The 22,989-nt window shown below is 38.8% G+C and overlaps 3 protein-coding genes across 3 annotated transcripts; all 3 read left to right on the top strand.

The window, feature by feature from the left end:
- The first annotated feature begins 491 nt into the window (after positions 1 to 491).
- On the top strand, positions 492 to 3,843 carry LOC104719206 (beta-glucosidase 32-like). Its single transcript, XM_087503543.1, has 13 exons — positions 492 to 754; positions 861 to 930; positions 1,041 to 1,096; positions 1,305 to 1,380; positions 1,518 to 1,595; positions 1,686 to 1,773; positions 1,873 to 2,128; positions 2,293 to 2,411; positions 2,516 to 2,733; positions 2,849 to 2,886; positions 2,989 to 3,091; positions 3,198 to 3,306; positions 3,419 to 3,843. The coding sequence occupies exons 1-13, from the start codon at positions 599 to 601 to the stop codon at positions 3,657 to 3,659; spliced, it is 1,608 nt and encodes a 535-aa protein (XP_087359669.1). The 5' UTR covers positions 492 to 598; the 3' UTR covers positions 3,660 to 3,843.
- A 15,501-nt stretch (positions 3,844 to 19,344) lies between these two features.
- On the top strand, positions 19,345 to 19,752 carry LOC147918875 (uncharacterized). Its single transcript, XM_087503751.1, has one exon. It carries the CDS (start codon positions 19,345 to 19,347, stop codon positions 19,750 to 19,752), a length of 408 nt encoding a protein of 135 aa, XP_087359877.1.
- Positions 19,753 to 20,628: 876 nt separating this feature from the next.
- Positions 20,629 to 22,989, top strand: LOC147918874 (uncharacterized). The gene is made up of 3 exons (XM_087503750.1): positions 20,629 to 21,223; positions 21,335 to 21,395; positions 22,002 to 22,989. Exons 1-3 carry the CDS (start codon positions 20,629 to 20,631, stop codon positions 22,987 to 22,989), a joined length of 1,644 nt encoding a protein of 547 aa, XP_087359876.1.

The following is a 22,989-nucleotide window of genomic DNA, read 5'->3' as shown; positions in this document are numbered from 1 at the left end:
TTAAAAATAAGATTTTTTTTAATATAAAGAGTTTAAAAATAATATAACATTTAGCTTGACTGATGTTGTGTCACTTTTGTTTGTTGAATACCAACATTTTTTTATCGGCATTTTTTTTTTCTTAAAAAAAAAAAAAAAAAAATACTAATATATTTTAAAACGTACTTGTTATGTGTTTAATTACGGACTTAACACGATACGCTGTAGTTGGTATAAGTTTAAGTAATCATATAAAAGCGCACAAAACAAGATGCGAATAACACAGTTTGAATAATTTCAGTCTAACTAAGTTTGTTTAGTCACGAAGACTCACGAGAGTCACGATTTTAATCATCCAATTAATTTAATCAAATAGTCATCGAAAGACAACCGGTTTAGTCAAAGATTTTGATTATTTTATAGTTAACAAAAACTATTCATAATATATGGTACGCGTGTGCCCTAGCTAACTACCTCTCTCTCTCTATATAAGACGAAGTTGATGCATTAACACTTCTCAGAAGTCTCTTGTTCTCTAAAGACTTACTTACATATCTCAAAATTCTCAAATATTTTACTAAAGCTTTTTTCTTCCATAAACTAATTAACGTCCAAAGGAATGGAAATTAAGCTACTTGCACTAGTACTAATTACACTAAGTGTAGCATCATGGGATGCTGCACAGGGAAGATCTCTTAGATCTCCTACGACACCTCTAAATCGTTATAGCTTTCCTCCTGATTTTGATTTTGGCGTTGCTTCTTCCGCTTATCAGGTTTGTTTGTAATGTACTGATCGATAGTTTTTTTTTTTTCGGTAGATTCAATTAGTTTGTTAAAGTAATTAATCAGGATATTTGAATATATATATATGAAATGCAGTATGAAGGTGCAGTAGAAGAAGGAGGAAGGGCCCCGAGCATATGGGATCGTTTTACACATGAATTCCCAGGTTCACCTTTTTTCATTCATCCGTGTTGTTAATTTTTTTTTTGTTATAAAGAACATATCTTTTCCAACGTTTCCAATATCTATACGTAAAAGTGTTATATATTTTTTCAGAAAGGACAAGCATGGACAACGGAGATGTTGCTGTAGACTTCTACCATCGTTACAAGGTTTGTGCGTGCATGCATGACTTTTATTATTTTATACTTGCTTGCTTTGCAGCATTTTTGGTCGTTGGAAACGTGATTGAATTGTGAAATATAAACATAAAAAAATTGGTGGGACATATCTGCATTATCAAGCTTTAAGTTTCAATAGTTATTTTTATTTTTATTTTTCTTTAAACAACTTATATTAATTAAATTGTAAAATGAACAGGAAGACATCAAATTAATGAAGGAAATGAATTTGGATACTTTCAGATTTTCACTATCCTGGTCAAGAATATTACCAAGTAAGTAAATATTTGGATTTTTTTTTTCCTACTATCAATTTGGAAGAGATACAACTCACGTGACACGTACAATTATATTTTTTTTTACTTTTCTCCCAAGAATTTTTTTTAACCGTTTTATCTATTATATTTTTCAGCTGGAAAACTAAGTGATGGAGTAAATAAAGAAGGGGTTCAATTCTACAAGAATCTTATTGATGAACTTATCAAGAATGGTGAGAATCATAAGATTAAATGGTTGATTATAGCTAAGTTTTGTGTTTGAAATGTTTCTCATCACACTATATGTTTAAACATTCATACAGGTATAAAACCATTTATAACAATCTATCACTGGGATATACCTCAAGCTCTTGATGATGAGTACGGTAGCTTTTTGAGTCCTCGAATCATGTAAGTTAAAAGCTTAGATTCATACACGATATAAATAAGTTTAAAGTACTGCTCTTTCAGTCTTTTGACATTTTTTCGTTGTTGTGTGGTTTTATCCAGAGATGATTTTAGAAACTATGCCAGATTCTGTTTCCAAGAATTTGGAGACAAGGTCAATCTATGGACAACGTTCAATGAGCCATATGTTTATAGCGTTGCGGGTTATGATAGGGGAAATAAAGCAATCGGTCGATGTTCAAAATGGGTAAACAGTTTGTGTGTAGCTGGTGATTCGGGCACTGAGCCTTATTTAGTATCTCACCACCTTCTTCTTGCTCACGCTGCTGCTGCTGAAGAGTTCAGGAAATGTGACAAGGTAAATAAGAAACTACGTCTTCCTAAAAAACAGTTGCTTTAAAAATTTTATTTGCTTTCAACACACACAAAAAAGTGTATGGATATTTCATGTCATTTAATCTATCAAAACGGATTTGAACGCCAAAAAAATTAACAGTTTGATTTATTCTAACTGTGAAACAGATTTCAAAAGATGCCAAGATAGGCATAGTGTTGTCTCCTTATTGGTTCGAGCCATATGACATTAATTCTAATGCTGATAAAGAAGCAGTTGAACGAGCTCTTGTTTTTAATGTTGGTTGGTAAGTTGTCATCTATGTAATCAAAGTTGAAACAAAATAAATAATTTGCTAATCATTTTTTTTTTTTGATTTTCTAATCTTGTTTATTCTACAATTATGTATAGGCATCTTAACCCTTTAGTCTTTGGAGATTATCCCGAAACGATGAAGACAAACGCTGGAAAGAGATTACCTTCTTTCACCAAAGAAGAATCTATGATGGTAAAAAATTCATTTGATTTTATCGGAATAAACTACTACACAACACGTTTCATCGCTCATGATCTTCACGCGGATCTTTCACGGCCTCGATTCACAACCGACCAACACCTGCAATATAGATGTAAGTACCGATAAACAGATTTGATCTCACTTATGTTTGGATTTTTTGTTTTCATATTAAAATATTCACGAACCTACAATTAATGACTTTGTATTGTATCATTATTTTTTATCAGTGACAAATCGTAGCGGCGATTACATCTCATCAGAATCGGTACGAACATGAATGATATTCACACAACTTTATTTTAAAATTAGTATATCAAACAAATACTTAAATATAACCATTTTTTATTCTATTTTTCTTCAATTTCAGGATGGTTCGAAACTTCTTTGGTCATATCCAGAAGGCTTACGAAAGATTCTTAATTATATCAAAGATAAATACAATAATCCAACTATTTACATCACTGAAAACGGTAAGAACGTGAGAAGCATAATCATGAACATCATTTTATTAATCATCAATAGTTTACTCATATATTATTTTTATATAATAAGAAGTAACCACGTGTAAATGTATAGGTTATGATGACTATGAAGATGGGATACTCACACGTGAAGAGATACTAGAAGATACACCGAGAATAATGTACCTCCAAAAACATCTTCAACATCTCCAGAAAGCAATCACGTAAGAGATTTTCCATTGACCTCTTCAATAAAAACTGATACAGTGTATATGATTAATTAATAAAAATCTTGGGATAATAAATTAATTAATCTTACGAATACAAAATATACAGTGAGGATGGGTGTGACGTAAGAGGCTACTTCACATGGTCGATGTTGGATAATTTCGAATGGGAACATGGATATGGAGTGAGATACGGATTGTACTACATCGACTATTCAGATGGTTTAAAAAGAATTGCTAAAAGCTCGGCCAAATGGTTCAAGCATTTTCTTCAGAGATCCGAAAAGCCAAGGCTAATGGTTCTGTTTGAGAGAGTCAAGAATTGGTGGTCTGCATTACAGATGATCTAAGCTCGCTTGGTGTGCTAGGAGACTAATTCTTCTTTTTGATCAACTTTTTGGGATAAGAATGTATGTGAATATTGATATGTACCATATGTATTACTTGTAGAAAAGAACAAGTTATTTCTTTAGTTTTTTTTTATATATGTATATATAGAAAATAGCATGTTAATATAGAGATAAATTTCAGAAACTATCATGTTTTGTTTGTAGTTCATATTCAACCTGACTTTCATATATATTAACCCAACATAAGCAAAGATTTCACCAATGCCATTACTGTGTACAGCCAAAATCGTTTATGGCATTCACCTAGATTTAGAAAGAGACCCTTCAGTATTTTCTTCTTTATTTACTTGCTCCCTTAGCCGAAAAATCCTTTCTTCGTGTCCGGACTTAAATGGTTTTTGGCATTAACTATTTTTCTTTCCCCTCTTAATACTTGGCCGAGTATGCGAATTAGCTTTCTTTATCCACGTTCGATTATATAACATCAGGCAACTCCAGCCTATATATTATCGGCCTATATATTATCGGTCTCACCCGTTCAATCACCCTGAACGGATCTATGTACCTCAGATTCAGTTTAGTCTCTGTCAATGACTTGTTCGGATTCGGCAACATGGTCATCTTGAGGTACACTCTGTCGTTCATCTAAACTCAAGATTTCTCCTCCTCTTATCGGCATACCTCCTCTGCCAATCCTGAGCTTCCTTCTTGTTCAGCTTCAGAACCCAAATCTTCTCTGAGGTCTCCTGAACAAAACCTGCCCCGTACATGCTCCTCTCCCCCCCACATGAGTCCAGTATAACGGTGTACGACATGGCCTCCCATACAACACCTAACAGGAGCCATCCTGATACTCACCGGGTAGCTGTTGTTTTAAGCAAACACTACAAAGCTCAGGTGATCTGCCCAATGGCCACCCCAATCCAGCACACACATTCTCAGCAAATCCTCCGACGTCTGAATAGTCCTCTCTGACTGTCCATCTGTCCGAGGATAGTAGGCTATACTCATATGCTGCTTAGTGTCCATCTCTGCCTAAAATGTCTTCCAGAACACCGAAGTAAACTTGGAATTTCTATCAGAAACCATACTCGCTGGCACCCCGTGCAACTTGACTATATCCTTCACATACTTCTTAGCCAAGACCGCTGCTCCATCGGTCTTCTTGATGGCCAGAAAATGTGCCGACTTAGTCAACTGATCCAGAATGACCTAAATCGCATCATAAGTCCGAGACACGGGCAACCCTACCACGAAGTCCATCGTGATCATGTCCCACTTTCACTCTAGAATGGGAATACTCTTCAGCAAACCGACCAGAACCTGATGCTCAGCCTTCACTAGCTGGCAAACATTGCACCTCGCGACCAAACTAGCTACATCTTTTTTCATCCCGACCCAGTGATAGTACCGTTTGAGGTCATGGTACATCTTGGTCGCTCTTAGATGAATAGAGAACATGCTCGCATGAGCCTCCCTCAAGATCTCCTGCCTCAACTCCTCATCCTTGGGCATACAGATCCGATTGTGCACAAGTATGGTACTGTTGGCAGAGACTTGGTAATCCGAACCGACATCTCTAGAGGCATTCACCAGCCTGATACTAGGATTTTTGTGTGTCTATCCTAGTTGGTTCAATTAACCTTATGCAGTTATAATACTTAAGGTGTCAATCCAGTTGGGAAACTTTACTAACAATTGAGATGCAATCAAGCAATCACAAGTTAAGCCAATTCAAAAAGAGTGTTTTTCTAACAATCCTAGAATGGTCAAAATACAAAACGGAAATGAGTCACAGAATCGTAAACGCAAATGTATGACAAATACGGAACAAGAATAAGTAATACCGAAAACGATTCTAAGCATGAACAAACGAAACAGTTCCATGAATGTAATAAAAATCAGAAAGAAAGAAGTCCTAAGGATGGGGTAATTGATGTCGGTGGAGTATCCTAGTCTACAGAGTATTTAACATACCTCAAGCAAACTATCCCTAAACAATGAACATCACAACTTAGCTAATCCAATCTCTTGGCAAAAGCTACTCAGACTCAACCACTTCCATACCCAGCTCTCGCTAGAGAAACGTGGTCAAGCAGGCATGACAAACAAGTTCATTCACGTCAATAAATATCCTAGACAACAAATCTCTTAGGCTAGGAACGTAAGTCTCTGGCACTAGTTGGTCAGACATTTCATCAAACACCTTTTGGGTGCGGAAATGTCTCGAACCTAGTTCCAATTGATCAGAGAGAAACTAGCAATTCTAACTCTAGTCCAGAAGGGAATCATACAATCAAAGCTTAAACACTCTACATCCTAAGATCATCCACCTAATATATCCAATCCTCAAGAACTAACACACTACTCAGATCCGAAAATCATAGTCAAGGATGCAAACCCAGAAAACATTGAAACAAGCATTCTTAGATAGATTAAAATGTGAAGAACAACTTTGTAGAAGAAATCAAATCAAAATACTGAATAAGTTCAAAGATATCGGGAAAAAAAGTCAGAGTACGTTTTTGGTGGCTAGGGAAACCTTAAAAAAGAAAATGAGATAAAAACTAAGATGTCCAAAACAAGACTTAACAAAATGTATATATAGTAAAAACACGTGAATCCCTAAAACTTAAAACGACAAGATAGAGCGTCGGTTTGGGAATCTCCTGAAACATGTCAGACGGAGCGTCTTCCTGGCATACACGATTTTTTCCGTGTGCGTCCAGTGGCTCGAATGGTATGAGTAGGAGTGGCTCGAATGGTGTGAGTAGGAGTGGCTCGGGTGGTGTGAGTGAAAATGGCTCGAGCATGGTCGCTGAAAGTGGCTCGAGCTGGGTGTATACGCATCCACTAAAACGATGATATCTCTTGAACCACACCTCCGATTGGCTTGAAATAAATGGCATTAGAACGATGACTCAATTCTCTACAACTTTGATGAAGACGTAGAAAGCTGAATCCCTAAACCGGTGGCTCGAGTGATGGCTCGATTGAGGCTGTTGAGGATGGCTCGATTGTGGAAGTGAGGATGGCTCGATTGTGGAAGTGAGGATGGCTCGGTTGATGCAGCTGGGAGTGGCTCAATTGCGGAGGTTGAGCATGACTTGGTTGCGGAGGTTGAGCATGACTCGGTTGCGGAGGTTGAGCGTGGCTCGGTTGCGGAGGTTGAGCTTGGCTCGATTGCGGAGGTTGAGCATGGCTCGATTGCGGAGGTTGAGCATGGCTCGATCCTCTGCGCTTCCAACGTCTCCTAGACACTTGAAAAACTCCGAAATGCACAATGTATGCAAGGATGATGCAGAAACTTCCTAAACATGCAAAGTGTACGAAAGAGGTTCTAAAATGATGCAAAACGACTAGTCATCCTAGCTAAATGCATGACAAATACAGGCTAAGGAGATGCAAAATATAGACATATCAACTCCCCCAAACTTATTCTTTGCTTGCCCTCAAGCAAACTATCAAGAACAAAGTATGGAAGAGAGGTGTGAAGATGGGGTCTGAGAACCTAAAACATGCTGAATAGAGTAGTTAGAATCAAGGTCCTTGTTTTTAGTTCTATGATGCATGGTGAAGGAACTTTATTTCAAATCTACACATGCAATCCTATCAATCATCCCCTTTAACATTCATTAACAGAGAACCGTGAATCAATCTAAGCAATGTCATTGAACTCATTTGGCTAGGGTAAAGGTTACATACACAGATGGTCTCCTCATCAAGCGGTTTTATCAATACAGAACAAGGTTCTCTCACGAAAAGGAGTTGAGCTTAAGAGAAGGCGAAAGGTTGAAACCAACTGATCCATACAAGAGCAGCGCCCTGTCTACCCAAAGAACACTCCAAACCAAATTTGGTCCTATCTCTACCCTTCATCAGAAACTTCATCTCAAACTTTTTACAGTTAGTCTTAGGAGGAGTTCACTTCTTTTCATTCTAGCAGATTGGGAAATCTTTATTATCACTATGGTTCATTTTCTTTTCTTCTAGGGACTCTAGACAACTTAAGCATTTTTTTTTCTTTGTCTAATCTTTTTATTTTATGCCCAGAACCAATAACTCTTTTTACTTTGCTAAACCCAAATCCTTTACTAGACGTGTAAACTATGTAAACACATCCCCCTCCTAAAGACTTTCTACCTCCTTACTTTTCTGCATAAATCCATACCCAATACCCAAAATCGAGTTCTCACCTAGTCCTACTAGTCCGGATAACGCGAACTAGAACTACACAGGATCCTACTCTTGTCGGTTAGAACCTAACACTTTCTAACAATCTCAACTCGGAAAAGGCCTGACACTCAATAATACAATTGGCTTGAAAGAACGGTTGGTTAAGGGTGCGGGGAACTGTTCCAAAGATGGGAATCAGCTACTTGGATTGACAAGGGTGGTAAAAATGTGAAAGACAATCCAAGTATGTGTATGGTATCCATGAGTTCAACTTCAATGCATCACATGACAATTGCAAGTCAGAATTAGGTTCAGGTAGATAGGGAATGATATCAATTCAAAACATGCTTCAATCTTGCATTTTCAAGTTCAATCAACAAGCATCAAAGAACTAATAACAAGGGCCTTGATCCTATCCTATTGAATCCAGCATGCTAACAAGGTTACAATCATCATCAACCCCTATGCTAAATGCAACAACCCTATATGAATAAACCTAGGCTCAATCCTAATATGCAAGTACAAAACGAATCCCAAATGGAAACGGCGCCAAATTGATGCTAGGATTTTTGTGTCTTCTAGTTGGTTCAATTAACCTTATGCAGTTGTAATAGTTAAAGTGACAATCCAGTTGGGACACTTTACTAACAATTGAGATGCAATCAAGAAATCACAAGTTAAGCCAATTCAAAAAGAGTATTTTTCTAACAATCCTAGAATGGTCAAAATACAAAACAAAAATGAGTCACAGAATCATAAACGCAAATGTATGACAAGTACCGAACAAGAATAAGTAATACCGAAAACGATTCTAAGCATGAACAAACAAAACAGTTCCAGGAATGTAATAAAAATCAGAAAGAAAGAAGTCCTAAGGATGGGGTAATTGATGTCGGTGGAGTATCCTAGTCTACAGAGTGTTTAACATACCTCAAGCAAACTATCCCTAAACAATGAACATCACAACTTAGCTAATCCAAAATCTTGGCAAAAGCTACTCAGACTCAACCACTTCCATACCCAGCTCTCGCTAGAGAAACGTGGTCGAGCAGGCATGACAAACAAGTTCATTCACGTCAACAAACATCTTAGACAACTAATCTCTTAGGCTAGGAACGTAAGTCTCTGGCACTAGTTGGTCAGACATTTCATCAAACACTTTTTGGGTGCGGAAATGTCTCGAACCTAGTTCCAATTGATCAGAGAGAAACTAGTAATTTTAACTCTAGTCCAGAAGGGAATCATACAATCAAAGCTTAAACACTCTACATCCTAAGATCGTCCACCTAATATATCCCATTCTCAAGAACTAACACACTACTCAGATCCGAAAATCATAGTCAAGGATGGAAACCCAGAAAACATTAAAACAAGCATTCTTAGATAGATTAAAATGTGAAGAACAACTTTGTAGAAGAAATCAAACCAAAATACTGAATACGTTCAAAGATATCGGGATACAAAGTCAGACTACGTTTTTGGTGGCTAGGGAAACCTTACAAAAGAAAACGAGATAAAAACTAAGATGTCCAAAACAAGACTTAACAAAATGTATATATAGTGAAAACGCATGAATCACTAAAACTTAAAACGACAAGATAGAGCGTCGGTTTGGGAATCTCCTGAATCATGTCAGACGGAGCGTCTTCCTGGCATACGCGATTTTGTCCGTGTGCGTCCAGTGGCTCGAATGGTATGAGTAGGAGTGGCTCGAGTGGTGTGAGTAGGAGTGGCTCGGGTGGTGTGAGTGAAAATGGCTCGAGCATGGTCGGTGAAAGTGGCTCGAGGTGGGTGTATACGCATCCACTAAAACAATGATAACTCTTGAACCACACCTCCGATTGGCTTGAAATAAATGGCATTGGAACGATGACTCAATTCTTTACAACTTTCATGAAGACGTCAAAAGCTGAATCCCTAGACCGGTGGCTCGAGTGATGGCTCGATTGAGGCGGTTGAGGATGGCTCGATTGTGGAAGTGAGGATGGCTCGATTGTGGAAGTGAGGATGGCTCGATTGTGAAAGTGAGGATGGCTCGGTTGATGCAGTTGGGAGTGGCTCGATTGCGGAGGTTGAGCATGACTCGGTTGCGGAGGTTGAGCGTGACTCGGTTACAGAGGTTGAGCGTGGCTCGGTTGCGGAGGTTGAGCGTGGCTCGATTGCGGAGGTTGAGCATGGCTTGATTGCGGAGGTTGAGCATGGCTTGATCCTCTGCGCTTCCAATGTCTCCTAGACACCTGAAAAACTCCGAAATGCACAATGTATGCAAGGATGATGCAGAAACTTCCTAAACATGCAAAGTGTACAAAAAAGGTTCTAAAATGATGCAAACCGACTAGTTGTCCTAGCTAATTGCATGACAAATACAGGCTAAGGAGATGCAAAATATAGACATATCAGAGCCCCACATCCTTCTCCTGAGCAAACCGCACTCTGCTCAGAAGATCTGCTCTATCAGCCGCCTCCAAATCCAACGGCTCCTAAGAAATAACACACAACCTCAACGTACTAATCTCTCCTACCAGAGACTCTATGTCCTGCTCCTGAGCCGAAGCCGCCCGCTTCCGACTCCGAGCATCTGCAACCAAGTTAGCCTTACCAGGGTGGTAGGCTATCTCCAGATCATAATCTGCCACCAGCTCCATCCATCGCCTCTGCCTTAAATTTAGCTCGGGCTGAGTGAATATATACTTCAAACTCTTATGATCTGTAAACACCTGTACTTTCGCACCATAAAGATAAGATCTCTAGATCTTCAAGGCAAAAACTACAGCAGCCATCACCTCATGCTTCCGAAACTGCCGCGAAGCGTAGATTCACCTTCCCATGCTGCATCAACACACACCCCAAACCAACTCTAGATGCATCAGTATAAACCATATAGGGCTCCCCCTGCTCTGGCACTGCCAACATTGGCCTAACAGTCAGCATTTCCTTCAGGCTTGTTAAACCCTCCTCGCACTCCTGTGACCAAACAAACGGGATATCCTTCCCTGTCAACTTAGTCATCGGCTGTGCCCTGCTCGTAAACCCCTGCACAAACCTCCTGTAGTAACCTACCAACCCGAGAAAACTCCTGATCTCCGTGGCATTCTGCAGTCTAGGCTAATCTCTGATGGTCTGAATTTCTTCTTATTCCACGATCACACTTTTGCCTTTACCTGCGCCACAACACAAAAGAGAGACGTAAGTATTACCAGAAATACTTAGTGAGGCAATCCTTCCATCTACTGGACTATACACACAAGCAATAAGAACTCCAAGCACAAGCAACAATCACAATAAAACATAAACAACCAAACCACAAAACGTCGTCAGTTGTGAAATGCATCAATCGACACGCGCCTTGTGTCGACCGATGCAACTCCCTCTGCATCGAATGATGCACGCCTTGCATCGATCGATGCATTGTGTCTTGCGTCTACCGATTTGAGGATTCACGGCAAACCAAATCTCACAAAACTCGATGGCAAACCTTTCTCTCCTATTCTAACTCTCAAAAACGGCCAAAACCCCTTAAAGGTGTCGAGTCTCGACAATAAATACTCAGCCCTGACGTTTCCCAATACAAAACGCAACAAAACGCAACAAAACGAGCATTTCACTTAATCGTTCCACACAAAACGAACGTTGCATCGACTGATGATTTGTAGATATTTATTTTACCTTTAAAAAATATTAAAAAGTATATTTTTGAAATAATTTTCTACTGTATTATATTTTAATTCATATGACCGATTATACAATCTTAAATGCTACCCAAGTCCTTGAACATACTGTTTTGCAATTTAGTAGGCATAAGAGAGTTTTAGTTTTCCGAAAGAGAAACTTTTCCCTACTATTATTGGCTTTGAGTTTGTGTTTCTCTTATAGATTTTTTGGTTCATTTTGCTAGCCTTAAGAATTTTTAATTTAGTTGTGTTTATGTAGACTAACAAAATGTATATTCTACACATTATAGAGTGTGAAAAAAAAATTGTGCAATCACAGTTATGTCTAACCTTAAGGGTATAAGACTTTTATCTCACAACTTCATCTATATTAAGATTTTTATAATAATTTTATTGAGAGCTTTGAATATTTATCTATGTATATTTTTAATGTAATTTCTCTTCACATATAGTTATTTCTCCGTTTCTAAGCAAGAATGTCTATTTATATTTATCCATGACTAGTAATTATAATGTTTTTTATTGTAGTTAGTTTTTTGACATGTCTAGTTATATATATATATATATATATATTTTTTTTTTTTTCTTCATTTCTAACCCAGAAATTAAAAGAGTTTTCATCTCAAAAGTCCCTAAATTTTTTTTGTCAATCTCAAAACTCCCTCTCTTTAAGGGCTGTTTTACATTCTTACCCTAAAAAAATCAAGATAATTACACAGACAATCTGGGTAATATCCACCTGACCAAATTCTTGTCGGATCTATTCACAAACCCGGAAATTTAAAACAAAAACTAAATTGAAAATTGTAAATTTTATTTTTAAAAAAACCGCTCTCTCCTCTCTCTTTCGTAGAGCAAATCAATCAATTTGGTCGAACAGAGCAAATCTAGAAATATTATTAACATGGGGCACAATATATTTAACATATAAATTTTTAAGTTATAAATTTTATATGAACATATATCAAAAGACATGTAAATGAAGCAAAATTATTTAATGTGTTTATCTACAATTGGTTATAATAATTTGTATAAAAAGGTAAAAAATGAATAACTAGACTAATATGAACATCATTTATTACCTTAAAATAATAGAAAGAGAAAGTAATAATTCATTAGCTAAAAAAATTCAGCAGAGAACATGGGGTACAATCAACTAATTGTTTCATCTCCATAACAAGTTACATAACAAAGTAGAAAATTATCAAATTTTGTATGGGGCACGTGCCCTAGTACCCTTCTACCTACATCCGCCCCTATGGGTGAAACTAAGTAGAACTACGGTTAGGGCTTTCAATCACGAGATCAATCGATTAAGAAGATGGTGAAAACAAGGGGGTTTTCCGAGAAGGAGCTCTCGTTTGAGGAAGAAGAAGGGGACATATTCGAATCAGGGATAAACTATTCTAGTGGTAGAATAAGAAAGAGAAAGGGTTCCGGAACCTATAATTCTGGTGAGTGACAAAGGGGATAACGCGAATTCCCTATCTCAGGAAGAAGAAGGAGAGTCAAATTTGATTTTGGCGGCAGTACGAGGAGAGACAGATTCGATCCTTGAACAAACTATTCTGGATCTGGAACCAACCATTGCTGTCAGTGAAGAAAGAGATAACACGAGTTCTCAAGTATCAAGTAATGCAGAAAAAGAAGAAAGGGTTCTGGAACCAACCATTACTATGAGTGAAGAAGGAGATAGCACGAATTCTCCGGAATCAAGTAATGGAGAAAAAGAGGAAGAAGAAGGGGAAAAGGAGGAGATAACAAGGGATCCATTTCTTTGGAATCGAGTAATGGAGAAGAAGAAAAAGACAGAGAAGGAGAAGGAGATGGAGAAGAAGAAGAAGATAATGAGGGAAGTTCGGACTCGGAACTAACTCAAGAAGGAGTACAAGCCGAAGTGAGAGCGATCACATTGATTCAAGTGTAAGTACTAGGATTTGTCATTTGAAATTGAATAGGATTTTTAAAATGTAAGTAAAAGTGGTAGAACTGGGTATAACCAGTGTGTGTAAGACTGGTAGAACTTGGTACAACTAGTGTATAAAACTAGCATAACTGGTACAACTAGTGAGTGTAAAACTGGCAGAACTAGTACAATTCTTTTGTGTAAAACTGGTATAACTAGGTAAACTTGTTATTGTTTCAGGAATCGGAGGAGGAAACGGAAACGATTCAACCTTTAGGAATGTACTTCCCTCATAGTGAGTACAAGAAGAAAATCAACTTATCGACAAGGTGTCATATTTGTGAAACTTTGACAGTGATAGAAGGCTTGAAGCATCCACTTACTATATGAGAAGGATTGGTTTGAGGAGCATTCACAGTTCAAATACATTTTCCACATGCCTAGGGACCCAAACCATAACCTTATGGGAATGTGGATGCTCCTTCTTCGAGCGGCACACATAGAAAAAACGAAGGAAGCATGGTTTGTTGTAAATGGTGTACCAATCAGTTATAGTCTGAGGGAACACGCGTTGATGTCTGGATTAAACTGTTGGAGCTATCCACTGAATTATAAGAAAGTGGGCAGTGATGACTTCAAAAGGAAGCATTTTTTAAATAAAAAAAGGTTAGTCTTCAAGACGTGAAAAAAAACTTGAGGAAATGGAACCATGTCGTTCTCGTGATAGGTTAAAGATGGTGGTCTTCTTCTTTCTAGGAGGCATCATTGTATGCCAGACAAAAGACTTTGGGAAAAATGCTATGGGGGTCGATCATTTTTTTCTAAGAGCGGTGAATGATCTATATTTTTGTAAAACGTTTCCTTGGGGAAGATTATCATTCGATCACATGCTAAAATCAATTTCTCATACAATGAGCCATTTTGGAAGGTTCGTGGAGAAAGAGGGTGTGTTATGGTCTGTTCGAGGTTTCTATATTCTTTTGGAGGTGAGTGAGTTTTAAAATTTGAAGACTTATTCATTGTTGAAATTGAAGCTAACTTTAGTTATATGTTTGTTGTGTAGTTTTTAGTATTTGAGGCAATTTCAATATTGGGGAACGAATTCATTGAAGAAATTCATGAGGCGGATGAAAACTGTACTAGGATGTGCAGGAGAAGATTTAAGAAAACCAAGAAGAAAGGGTTTCCTCTTGAGAAAATAAATAATAAACTTGGTACAACAACGGTTAGTTATCCTAACAACTGAATTTACTTATCCTTTGAATAATTTGGGTTATTATGTATCTAAAGTTGATTGTTTACACAGGAAATTGCTAGTGTGATTGCATCCATTGATGAAGAAATTCCTCTTCTCAAAGAAATCATAGAAGAAGCTGAGGAAGATGATGCTCATGATGTCGTTGTTGCCAGTAGGATGAGGCGTCTTCGTAGAGGATTGTTTGTATCTTTTGAAGAGATGTACCCAGCAGATCTTCCCAGTTAGGAAAAAACAATGTGAATAAGGAAATATAAGTCATTGAACAACCGAGAGTAGATACTATTGAATTGGTGGATCTTCTAAACACCATGAAGCAGGATATGAAAATCTAGTTCGATAACATTTTGGCAAATATTGATGGGCTTGAAAGAAGGATCAAACAGTTGGAAGTATATGTGAAGGAGTAAGAAAAATCAAAGGTAAGATACTCTATTATTACCATAACAGGTATTAACAATTATCTATTTGGTTTCATGGCAGGTGCTTGTAGAGGAGCTCCCTATAGATCCCCCAAACGAGGATCCGAGTACTTCGCAAGTATAAGAAGGAAGAGGGAAGAAGAAGAAGAAGAAGAGGGGTGATAAATGGATTGCCGTAGATAACATGGTTAACACTCGAGTCACAAGGTCCAAGAATAATCCGATGTGAAGACTGGATTTGGCAGCGTATTACTAGTAAAACTATGTAAAACAAAGTATTTTCATGGATTTGGCTTCAATATTACTAGTACAACTATGTAAAACTAAGTTGTTTGTTTCCAGGAAACCCACCACTTCGTATCTTTCAAAACTGAACAAGATACAATTTTTCAAAATTGAACCATTCAACAAACAAGCTCTAAATAAGTTCGAGCAATACATAGATGAGGTGAGTCATAAAAAAAATAAGTTCTAAACAACCAACGAAAAAACAAATCATTCAAAACACAATTTATCAAGGATATTGAGTCGACTATGAAGACCCGCCACCACTTCATTTAGTTTGGCAATCTATAACACCCGCGAACCAAAAATTGGAATTTTGGTAGAGGTGTCGATCGACACAGTTAGTGGTGTCGATCAACAAAGTGTGCGGTTAGATGTTCGGTTCGATTTCAGGATTCTCGGTTGGAGTTGGTTCGGTTTGGGGATCGTATTTAAGGCGTGAGATCGATGTTTTTAGGTTTAGAAAACCTATTTGTCGCCTCCTTTGTGTGGAAAAAGTGAAAAAAGCGATTCCCAAAGTTCCTGTGAGTTTCCTGAAGGTTTTCTGAAGCTTTTGTCCCTGTTCTTGTGAGTTTTTGGCTTGGAGGTTGGAATTCTAAGGCTGAGAACGTGGGAGAAGCTTGTGGTGGTGTGCTTTTCGTCATTGTTGGTGAGATCTCTCTCTTTTGGCTAAGGTGAGTGCATGATCATAGCTTATCTAAGCTAAGATCTCTAATTTCTATGACTTTGTGTGTTGTGTGATTGTTTCCTTTGAGTTTTATGTGTTTTTCGTGGCTCATGAGGCTTGGATTCGCTCCTGGGATCATTTGGGAAAAATTGGAGAAGCTTGGAGGCGAGATTCAGAGTTTTTGATTGAAGAGAAGCGATGCCCGGCATGAGTGTTGATTAGGAGAATTAGACAATTTAACTTTACCTCATACTTAACGCAAGCAAACCATCTCTTTTTCTATATTTCTGTTGGAGAGATCTCTTTGACAATTCGTTTGCCACAAGGGCATATTAGAGGCATGCCCAAATAACCGTCGGCTATGGCTATTCGCCAGTCATCTAACTGCCTCTCCCTCTTCTGATCAGCATAGTATGGATCCGTCTCAAATTTCTCCATGGTTTGAGAAGAGAAGTAGGGATAAGATCGAGATGGTGGTAACCTCTGCAACGACTGAAACACATCCTCGGACTCCCGAATCATAGGAATCTCACCAACAACAACCTGACCTACTGATTCTGGCATAGATATAGTAGCCAGGTGTAACACCCGTGAACCAAATTTTGGGAATTTGGTGAGGGTGTCGGTTGACACTAGTTGATGTGATCGCGGGTTGGGACTCGGCTCGGTCACACGATCTCGCCGACTCGGTCAGGAACAAATGCTCTCGAGACGGTTGAGTTGGGTAAGACTTTCCTCGGTCAAGGCTTGGTGGCTCGTCTTTACGGGATAAATGAACGGTGGAAATGGAATATGGAAGCAAACGAACGAGGGAAATGAAAGTTGCACGGAAGGACTCGGTCATGTCGCTCGGACGGATCGATGCAGATCGATACGGCTCGACTGAGATGAGTCGGGGAACACAGGACGGATCGAGAGGATACGACACGGAACGATGGGGATTCACGAGCAAGTATGAGACGATGAAACAATGGGCACAAGCGGATGCGAGATGAAACGATGATGGACTCGAGCGGTTGCGAGTGAAGCGAAGGTGGATCGGTGCAACGACACACGAGAGATGGCTCGGCTCATGATACGGTCGAACTAAGAGACTACGAACCCGGTTCGTGAATCTCCTAGGTTTTCTTAAGAGCCAAGTCCCAGACTTGGGCTAAGGAGAGAGGTGAGACAAGAAACAAAGATTCTCTCTTTGGGAATTTTAATTCTTATTCAAGTCTGACAACCTAAGCTAGCGGCGTTGGACGCTTAAATAGTGTGAGGGTTAGAGGGAGCTAGGGACACGCGGACTCGCTTTGGTCCGCACATGTTTGCCCTTGACGCGTCTCCACAGACGGTGAACACGTTGCCCCTCTTTGTGGTTTTAAACAAGGCCACACACGTCACACTTTTCCAATGTTCATAAAGGAAGGATCTAGACAAGTCCTAAACGCAAAGCTTAAGGGAAAAAATAAAATAGGCCACATCCTTAGGCTGGACGTGGGAACCACGTCATTGGCTTCAAAACGCGGTGTTGTGCGTCAGAAATCTTTGCCTCGTTAAAACCCCTTCGGTAAACCCATTGAGACAAACCCGAAGTAGGAAAAAGAGTACAAGTCATGATTCTAACGTCTTTGTCACCCTCGTCCTTGGGTAAAGACGAAGGCCGGACGACCTATCCGATGATTGTCTTGGCCGAATCGATTTCTTGGACTTCTTAGATGAATGCTTGAACGCAGTGTTTGCTCTGTGTCTTTGATAGGATGCTAGAGTGGAACTTAGTTTACTAGAACAGTTGTTAGGATTGCTGGTTCTGGACTTTGTTTATGTTTGAATTATTGCTGGAATTGGTTGCATGTTATTCATTATTTGGTTATTGGTTGTTGGAATGATTTAATTGTTATCTGCTGTTTTTTATTGATTGGGGTGGGATGCTAGTGAGTATAGATATTAGGATATTTTAAATAAATAAAAAAACGGGTCGGATTGTTTCACCAAGTACGCCTCACGACCGAGATAACCAAACTCCCTGAAGTCGGTCTCACTCAATTGCTAATTAAATGTTTTGCCAAGATGGCCATATAAAAAATGTTGTTGATAGATAGAGTAGTGTTGCTTCTTGGGACTTCGATGAGGTGACTAAAAACAGACCCAAAAGCCACATATTAGAATTATATTGCCATTTTGTGGTTTCTGATGTCACCATATTCACATTACCATTTCATATCCAAATCCACATAATATAAGATTTCCGATTTTAATGGACACTAAATAAATAATAGTGTGAAATAAACACAGTTTAACACATCTTATTTAAAAATTCAATTATTTTTTAATGCTATTTTGAATCTTTTAGAAATAACAATTATTTATGATTTTACAAAATAATGTACATAAGATTATATATTATAAACTTATTTGTTTTCTTTTTGCTTTCAATTTTCGATAGTTTAGAGTACTTCTATCAGTAGATTTTAAAAATATATATAGAGGATAAAACATTAAAAAAAAAAGTAAGAGATAATCTAAGAATCGTTTTTTTAATAAGATTCCATGTAGACTCATAACATAAGAAACTCACCAGCCGAATTGTTTTCCTCCTAAAAAGAATAAGCCGAGGAAAAGACTTCAAAAAAGACTCAAGAATCCGAATCCAGGAGTGAGTATCGAAGGTCAGTCTCAAGGGTTCATTACCGTTTTAACAAAAGGTATCAAGGAAAAAAAGGAAAGCTAGGGATGAAGGAAGAAGCACTGCCAAATCTACAAAGCTTAAACCTTCGAAAGTGATCCCACATGAGGGATCGCCCAATGTTTAATGAGCATCATCAGCTAGAATTGCCAAGGTTTTGGACGGTCTCAAGATTTGGTGATTTCTAGGCTCAAGGATCTGCGTAAAAAGCATTTCCCTGAGATTTTGTTTCTTAAGGAAACCATGTAGTGTAAGGATAGATTGGTGGATGTACAGTGTCTTTTGGGGTATGATAGACTATTCACAGTACAGCCGGTGGGTAAATGTGGTGGACTGGCTTTGATGTGGAAAAGTAGTGTTCAATTATATATTTTACTCGAGGATAAAAACTTGATTGATCTGCAGGTTCAGTTTGGATCAACAAATTTTTTCCTCTCGTGTGTATATGGTGATCTGGATAGTAGTAAAAGGAACAATGTATGGGAAAGAATCACTCGGTTTGGAGTTGGTAGAAGAGAGAGGTGGTGTATAATAGGGGATTTTAATGCCATTCTGAACAATGGTGAAAGATTAGTGGTCCTAGAAGGAGTGACAATGTCTTCAAGCCTTTCTCTCAAATGCTGGAAGCATGTGATATGGTGGAACTACCCAGTTCAGGTAATTTGTTTACATGGGCTGGTAGGAGGGGGGATCATTGGATACAGTGTAGGCTGGACAGAGCTTTTGGAAACAAGGAGTGGTTTTTAAGCTTCGCTGCTTCAAATGAAGGTTTTTTGGACATGAGAGGATCTGATCATAGGATGGTTCTAACCAGTTTAATATCTTGTCAAGACTCTTATAAAGGGAAATTTCGTTTTGATAAAAGGTTCCTTCATAAGCCGGCAGTGAAAGAGGCAATTCTGAAAGCATGGAAACCAGAGAATGGAAACCGGGGTCTTTTAGTTGCTCACAGAATGAGAGATTGTAGAAAAGCTCTAAGTGCCTGGAAAAGAAGGAACAACCTGAACTCCAAAGACAAAATTCTCCAGTGTGAGGCGGCTTAAGAAGGGTCTAATCGGGTAGATGGCCAAATCCTCATCAGGTTCATGTTATCAAGAGAGAACTGGTAAAGGCTTTATGAAAACACTTACCATTGTCCGTACATGTCTGTACAAGAGGAAATGTCACTATCATTATGTGTTATTGTGTACATCATACACTTAGAATATTCGATTGTAAGTGTCTATATTTAGCTTGTATCTATGAATCATATCAAGTAAGAAATAATTATTTCTTCTTCTACACTTCTATACTTCTACACTCTCTTGATTCGATACACTCATACTCTCTTGAACTCTCTCATTACTTGCGACCTAAGCTATAATTCATTCTTCTCCAAACTTACATGGTATCAGAGCAAGTTCGTTCCTTACTCCGAATCTCACACCCACTAAACTCTTCCACTTTAAACTCTTTCTCTTCAATCTCATTCTGTTTCGTTCTTGAAAGAACCTTATCTTTACCCGTTGGACAGTAGCATTACCCAACAGATATTACGACATGGAAGGCAACAAGACCTTGATTGTCCCAGTTACTCTCAAAGGAGAGAACTATCTGCTGTGGGCAAGAACCACCAAGACGGCACTGTGAGGCTGAGGGCTTTGGACCCACATTACTTCAAGTGAAGCACCAAAAGAGCCACCAACCCAAGATGGCAAAGAAGTTGTCACTAGCGGTGAAGACAAGTGGTTCCAAGAAGACCAGAGTGTTCTTGCCATTATTCAAAACTCCCTTGATGCTCCAATCCTTGAAGCATATTCCTATTGTGAAACCGCAAAGGATCTATGGGACACTCCCCAAAATGTATTCGGAAATGTCACTAATGTCAACCGAATATTTGAGATAAAAAAAGAGCCATCAATAATCTCAATCAAGAAGATATGGAGTTCACCAAACATTTTGGAAAGTTTAGATCTCTCTGGGCTGAACTCGAGATGCTCCGACTGGCGACTATAGATCCGGCGATCTTAAATGAAAGGTGTGAACATGACAAAGTGTTCGGCCTACTCCTCACCTTGGATCCATCTTACAATGATCTCATCAAGCTTATTTTGAGGTCAGACAAGATCCCAAACCTTGACGACGTGTGCAACCAGATTCAGAAAGAACACGGCTCTATTGGGCTATTTGGAGGCAAAGGAGAGCTAGTAACCGCCAACAAGGTGGAGATTGCTTCCGCAAACAAAGGTTACTACAAACAGGATGACAAAAACCCACCTGTTTGTGATCATTGTAAGAAGGTCGGCCATTTCAAGAGCCGGTGCTGGATTCTTTACCCTCATCTCCGAGCCAACCGAGCCATGACAAACCAAGGAGGACAAAGGGCGCATCAAGCCACCATGGTGGGGGAAGCAGTAACCACTGAGCCAAACAATCGAGCTCTTGAAGGGAATGGCACTGCACTAGCTTCCTCTTCGGAGCTAGTAAGGAAGTCAGACCTGGACGCCCTCATCAAACCCCTCAAGAAGGCCTCCGGTAACTCCTATCTTGCTTTAAAACATAATAAACCTCTCATTGTTGATTCTGGTGCATCACATCATATGATTAGTGATTCTAAGTTGATTAGTGACATTAAACCTGCTTTAGGAAATGTGATTATAGCTAATGGTGAGAAGATACCGGTTGAGGGAATAGGAAACTTGAAACTGTTTGATAAATCATCTAAGGCTTTTTATATGCCTAGTTTCACTTCAAACCTTTTATCGGTTAAGAGAGCTACTACTGATTTAAATTGTTATGCAATATTTGGTCCTAATGATGTTTATTTTCAGGATATTGAGACAAGTAAAGTTCTTGGCCAAGGTGTCACTCAAGATGACCTCTACTTGCTTAAAGATCTAAATCTATCTTCTTCAAATTTGTCTTGTTTTAGCTCAATTAATGTTAGAGAAAACAATGTTATGTGGCATGCTAGACTAGGACATCCTCATTCTCGAGCTTTAGAATTAATATTTCCAAATATTTCTTTTAAAAATGATGAGTGTGAGGCATGTATCCTTGGTAAACATTGCAAATCTGTTCTTCCTAAGTCATTGACTATTTATGAAAATTGCTTTGATTTGGTTCACTCTGATATGTGGACATCTCCATGTTTATCTAGAGAAAATCAAAAATATTTTATTACTTTTATTGATGAAAAATCTAAGTATACATGGCTCACCTTGCTTCCTACTAAAGATAGAGTTCTTGAAGCTTTCATTAGTTTTCAAAATTATGTAACTAACCATTATAATGCAAAGATTAAAATCTTAAGCTCAGATAATGGTGGGGATTACACAAGCCATGCTTTCTCACAACATCTCACCCAACATGGTATAATTCATCAAACGAGCTGTCCATACACCCCACAACAAAATGGTGTTGCCAAACGGAAGAATAGACATCTGATGGAAGTGGCCTGCTCTATGATGTTCTACACCAACGTTCCAAAATGTTTTTGGGGAGATGCAGTACTTGCGGCATGTTACCTAATCAACCGTATTCCTACAAAAATCCTACAAGACATATCACCATTTGAGGTATTAAACAAGGAAAAGCCTTTTTTTGATCACTTACGTGTGTTTGGGTGTATGTGTTTCGTGTTAAAACCGGGAGAGCTACGAGACAAACTAGACGCCAAGAGTACTAAAAGCATGTTCATTGGTTACTCAACTACTCAAAAAGGTTATAAATGCTATGCTCCTGAGAAGAAATGGGATGACCTTCGCGAATTGACAACTTCCACATCCGACCGCGCCAAGAACCTTTGCATTATCCTTGAGAGGCTAGGTGTCGAAAACGATCGGGACACCGACAAATCAGCCGGGCCAAACTCACCAGGAGACTTTGTTCCACCTGTTGACCTTGACCCAAAGGGTTCAGATGCAGCCCTCACTCAGCCTACCTCTGGTGACCCGTCCGAGTCCAATGAAGAGCAAGCACTCGACAAGGAGAGTCAACCTGATGAGCCACTTATACATGACGATGATGATGATGATGAAGCACATGATCATGGGGAGGTTATCCCCTTACGACAAAGTCAACGACTACAACATGATCATGGGGAGGTTATTCCCCTACGACGAAGTCAACGGCTACAACATGTTCTCCGCGTGTACTACAACAATGCTGCAGTCGCCCATCCGATTCAAGCTGTATGTACTCTTGATCATTTCCCTTTGGACCACCAAGCATTCCTCGGCCAAATATTCCACAAACCTACAATGAGGCCAAGGACCACAAGGTGTGGCGAGATGCGGTGA

The sequence above is a fragment of the Camelina sativa genome, chromosome 20, assembly GCF_030686135.1.
Source record: "Camelina sativa cultivar CO46 ecotype springtype chromosome 20, ASM3068613v1".
Taxonomy (NCBI): domain Eukaryota; kingdom Viridiplantae; phylum Streptophyta; class Magnoliopsida; order Brassicales; family Brassicaceae; genus Camelina; species Camelina sativa.
The sequence above is the reverse complement of the archived record's forward strand: the minus strand, read 5'-3'. Positions and strand labels throughout refer to the sequence as shown.

Coding starts and splice junctions, on each gene's coding strand:
- LOC104719206 (XM_087503543.1), top strand. CDS start 599: ATGGAAATTAAGCTACTTGCACTAGTACTAATTACACTAAGTGTAGCA. Junction 931..1,040: donor TTTTACACATGAATTCCCAG/GTTCACCTTTTT, acceptor ATATTTTTTCAG/AAAGGACAAGCATGGACAAC. Junction 1,381..1,517: donor CTGGTCAAGAATATTACCAA/GTAAGTAAATAT, acceptor TATATTTTTCAG/CTGGAAAACTAAGTGATGGA.
- LOC147918875 (XM_087503751.1), top strand. CDS start 19,345: ATGGTGGAACTACCCAGTTCAGGTAATTTGTTTACATGGGCTGGTAGG.
- LOC147918874 (XM_087503750.1), top strand. CDS start 20,629: ATGGAGTTCACCAAACATTTTGGAAAGTTTAGATCTCTCTGGGCTGAA. Junction 21,224..21,334: donor ACCCCTCAAGAAGGCCTCCG/GTAACTCCTATC, acceptor AACCTGCTTTAG/GAAATGTGATTATAGCTAAT. Junction 21,396..22,001: donor GGAATAGGAAACTTGAAACT/GTTTGATAAATC, acceptor TAAAATCTTAAG/CTCAGATAATGGTGGGGATT.